A 4,391-nucleotide genomic window follows, 5' to 3' on the forward strand; every position below is an offset into this window, starting at 1 on the left:
TTAATTTTAATGAAAATATAATTTATACTACCGAACTAACACAACTCTACATTTTGGAATATGACTTATCTTTTTCATTTATAAAGATTCATTCCTAACTATAACTATGATTTTTTTCCCTAAATCTAAGCATTCTAACTATACCATGCAATCATTTACCGACTGTACATATATTTTATATGGTTTTAACCAAATCATTACCTAAGAAAATCTTTTAACTTGAAAAATTACATTATAAATTTAATAAATGATTAGGCAAATATCTTATTTGGTATTGATATATTGGTAATTTTATTACAACTAATCTATAGATAACACTATAGATTTTTAATATTATCAATAAAGAAATATAGCTGTATGTAAGAAAGTCGTGCAAATACATGTATTTTCCCAAATGCAATTATATAAAAGGTAGCATATTTTTTAATACAAAATGAGTTCTCATGCAATATCGTACGGGTTATTTACCTAGTATAACTAATAACAAAAGATTGTCGTCTAAAATTGTACTTATAACTAAACTAGATAGAAAATGACTAATTTTACCATTAATCAGACAAACATTTGATTGGATAATATTTTGTACTTAGACTTAATTGGAGGATGAATTCCAAAGGGCTCTAAAAGAAAAGTTGACGGAATGTAAAAATGGGCTTACATTTACCACAGTAACTCAGCCCAGACTATTCTCTAAGATTTTAGCATCGATAGATTATTAAGGTAAATTAATAAAGAGCAAATCAATTAAATTAAAAGGTTCACATATCTTTCTATCCAGATTCAAGATTATGTATTATTTATTTCTTTCCAGATTCCGATAATTCCACTCTCTGGATCCTCCTCCATATAAGATGCGGAAGAAGCTTGAGATGAAGAGTAGAATCATTCCTCAGCCATAGGGAGAGAAGAGACAAGAACAACAAGCAAGACATCTCGTGTAATAATTACACACAGATTGAGACAATGGAGAGAAAGCCCTTTGAGGTTGAGACGACGGAGGATCACAAACCCTACTCCGATGGCGGTGGTTCTGATTTAACGTCGACGGTTGATTCATCTGGCGACGAGCAGAAAAAGCTCGTTTATAGAGGCTGGAAAGTCATGCCTTATATCATTGGTAACGCTTTTCTCTCTCTCTCTAGACCGTTATTTTTAAACTCTGTTTTCTTTTTGTCAACTAACTCTGTTTTTTCGTGTAACAGAACACTTTTCCCCGTGATGGTTTTTTTGTCATTTAATAATTTGTTTATTTTTATCTTGTCACGTTGGCTTGACTGTGTCAGTATTCTAGATAATCTACCAGGTGTAGTGTATAGAAAGAAATGTTACGTTGTGTTCTTTAGTAACGTTTTTAAATGTCCGTGAAAAGGACTTTGAATCACTGGAAGTCCAATCTTGGTTCCAAACTGTGTTACTTTATGAGAAACCCATGTTGGTTTGACTATTCATTAACGAAAAGAATTTGTATCTTGATAGGTAATGAGACATTTGAGAAGATTGGGATCATAGGGACATTATCAAACCTTCTAGTGTACCTAACTCAAGTATTCAACCTGAAGAAATACACAGCTGCAACTATTATCAGTGCCTTTAGTGGCACTATCAACTTCGGCACTTTCTTCGCTGCTTTTCTGTGTGACACTTACTTTGGTCGCTACAAGACTCTCAGTGTGGCTGTCATCGCTTGTTTTCTGGTACTAATGCTGCTGATCTTAATGGGTTTTTTTTCTTACGCCAAGACTCTTAATGCTGATCATTTTTGGTCTGTGTAGGGATCGCTTTTTATACTAATGACGGCTGCAGTTCCGGGATTGCACCCGACTCCTTGTGGAACTAAAAGTTCGTGCCAAGGGCCAAATGGGGGGCAGGTTTTGTTTCTGCTGTTGGGTTTAGCGCTTCTCGTAGTCGGTGCTGGTGGTATCAGGCCGTGTAATTTGGCCTTTGGAGCTGATCAGTTCAACCCCAAGTCAGAATCTGGAAGGAAAGGAATCAACAGTTTCTTCAACTGGTACTTCTTCACTTTCACGTTTGCGCAGATCATCTCGCTCACGCTAGTTGTGTATATCCAGTCAAACGTGAGCTGGACCATCGGTTTGAGTATCCCTGTGGGTCTAATGTTCTTGGCCTGCGTCATTTACTTTGCTGGCCATAATCTCTACGTAAAAGTGAAAGCCTCGGGTAGTCCCTTGGCTGGCATCGCTCGTGTTATAGCCGCAGCGATCAAGAAACGAGGGTTGAAGCCTGTTAAGAAGCCTTGCTCCGATCTTTACAATCACATCCCGCCTAACTATGCAAACTCTACACTCAAATACTCGGACCAGTTTAGGTAAAACTCTAAGAGTTTCTCTCTCTGTTGCTTTATGTTTCTGTCTTTTAACATGTTTATGTTTCTAGATTTCTCGACAAGGCAGCGGTGATGACCCCTGAGGACAAGTTGAAACCCGATGGAACGGCTTCAGATCCATGGAATCTATGTACAATGCAGCAGGTGGAAGAAGTGAAATGCATTGTAAGAGTGATTCCAATCTGGTTAGCTTGCGCAGTTTACTACCTGGCAATAACATTGCAAATGACTTATCCGGTCTTCCAAGCGCTCCAGAGCGACCGGAGATTGGGTTCAGGTGGCTTCAAGATTCCCGGCGCCACCTATGTAGTGTTCTTGATGTCCGGTATGACGGTTTTCATCATATTCTACGACCGTGTCCTTGTCCCGTCGCTCAGAAGAGTGACAGGGCTAGACAATGGTATAACTCTCTTACAAAGAATCGGATCAGGCATTTTCTTCGCGCTTTTGAGTTTGTTGGTTTCTGGGTTCGTTGAGGAACGGCGAAGAGCCATTGCACTGACAAAACCTACTCTCGGGATTGAGCCTCGAGCTGGAGAAATCTCATCAATGTCAGCGATGTGGCTGATACCGCAGCTCGTGCTTGCAGGGATAGCTGAAGCTTTTGCAGCCGTTGGACAAATGGAGTTTTACTACAAGCAGTTTCCTGAAAACATGAAGAGCTTTGCGGGTTCTATCTTCTATGTTGGTGCAGGAGTTTCTAGCTACCTCGCTAGCTTCTTGATCTCGACTGTTCATAAAACAACTGAGCATTCACGCTCCGGGAATTGGCTAGCTGAGGATTTGAACAAAGGGAAGCTGGATTACTTTTATTTCATGCTCACTGGCCTCATGTTTGTTAACATGGTTTACTTCTTGTTAATGGCTAAATTTTATAGATACAAAGTCACTAACGATGAAGCAAATTCTGTGATTAAGACCAATGAAGAAGAGACCAAGGAGAATCAGCAACACGACAAGAGCTATGTCTGATCTTGAGACTTTAATTCTATTTTTTCTTATATTCTAGTCTCCTCTTTGTTGTTGTACCTCATAGATATAAGATATACCACTTCATCTTTCTAAACATGTATTGTACAAGAAGATTTTTGTTGATAGTATCATACAGTGTAGGAAGATTGTCTTTCGTCCTTCAGTCCTTCACCACAACATAGCAGAACAAACCACTACAAGGATTCGGAACATATGTAATTCAGACTAATAGAGAAAACTTCATGAAGGAACTGAGATAAGCTTGCTATCTCTGTATCAGATAGTCTAAGCTTGTTGAAAGGTTTCATTAGAGACTTTCCAATTTGGTCAATGTAAATCCAATCTGATTTAACAAAAATATATTCAAATTTATTTGGGTATAAGTTTTCTTCCAAAGTTTATTGTTTCTTACTCAGCTTTACAACAGAGATATTGCATAGTATTATAATTAATTTCTTTTGATTTTAAATTTGTAATTATTAGTAAACAATCCGATAGAACTTGCCTCTAATTAAGTTAACTAGATTTTGACCCGCATATTCGTGCGGATATTTTTTATTTTATGAATGTATACTTTTGATTTTTTATAAACATTTAAGTATATAATTTTAATTTTAGTGTTATATATTGTGAATATAAACCTATTATTTTAGTAAATTGTATACATGGTAGCATCCATTATATTACTTTAGTAAATTTTATTGATATAAAATATTTTTTTGGATGTTATGATATTAAGTTTTTTTGTTATTAAATTAAGACTTCAAAATATTAGATTACTTTAATTTTTATAACATAGTTTGTTTTTCCGTGTAACATTTCAAGAAGTTATTCTTTATTATCTATGATTGTACCTTTTGAAAAATTTAAAACATTATCATTTTAAGTTTGCATACTTATTTTTTAAATTTTAAATTTTGTCAAAATTGTTTGGAAAATTACACAACTATATTTGAGGTGAGAGATTATATGATTTTCGAAATTGTTTTGTTACTAAATTAATACATTATTTTATATAAATACTTTTAATTTCGGTAAGATTTTTATACATCTCTCAGATTATTTTTATAATTAA

At 35.3% G+C, this 4,391-nt stretch overlaps 1 protein-coding gene across 1 annotated transcript; it reads left to right on the forward strand.

Moving 5' to 3' along the window:
- The first annotated feature begins 870 nt into the window (after positions 1-870).
- LOC103874075 (protein NRT1/ PTR FAMILY 2.10) lies at positions 871-3,475 on the forward strand. The gene is made up of 4 exons (XM_033276884.1): positions 871-1,117; positions 1,477-1,694; positions 1,773-2,326; positions 2,395-3,475. The coding sequence occupies exons 1-4, from the start codon at positions 964-966 to the stop codon at positions 3,314-3,316; spliced, it is 1,848 nt and encodes a 615-aa protein (XP_033132775.1). The 5' UTR covers positions 871-963; the 3' UTR covers positions 3,317-3,475.
- The last annotated feature ends 916 nt before the right edge of the window (positions 3,476-4,391 follow it).

Source organism: Brassica rapa, chromosome A01, assembly GCF_000309985.2.
Source record: "Brassica rapa cultivar Chiifu-401-42 chromosome A01, CAAS_Brap_v3.01, whole genome shotgun sequence".
Classification (NCBI taxonomy): Eukaryota; Viridiplantae; Streptophyta; class Magnoliopsida; order Brassicales; family Brassicaceae; genus Brassica; species Brassica rapa.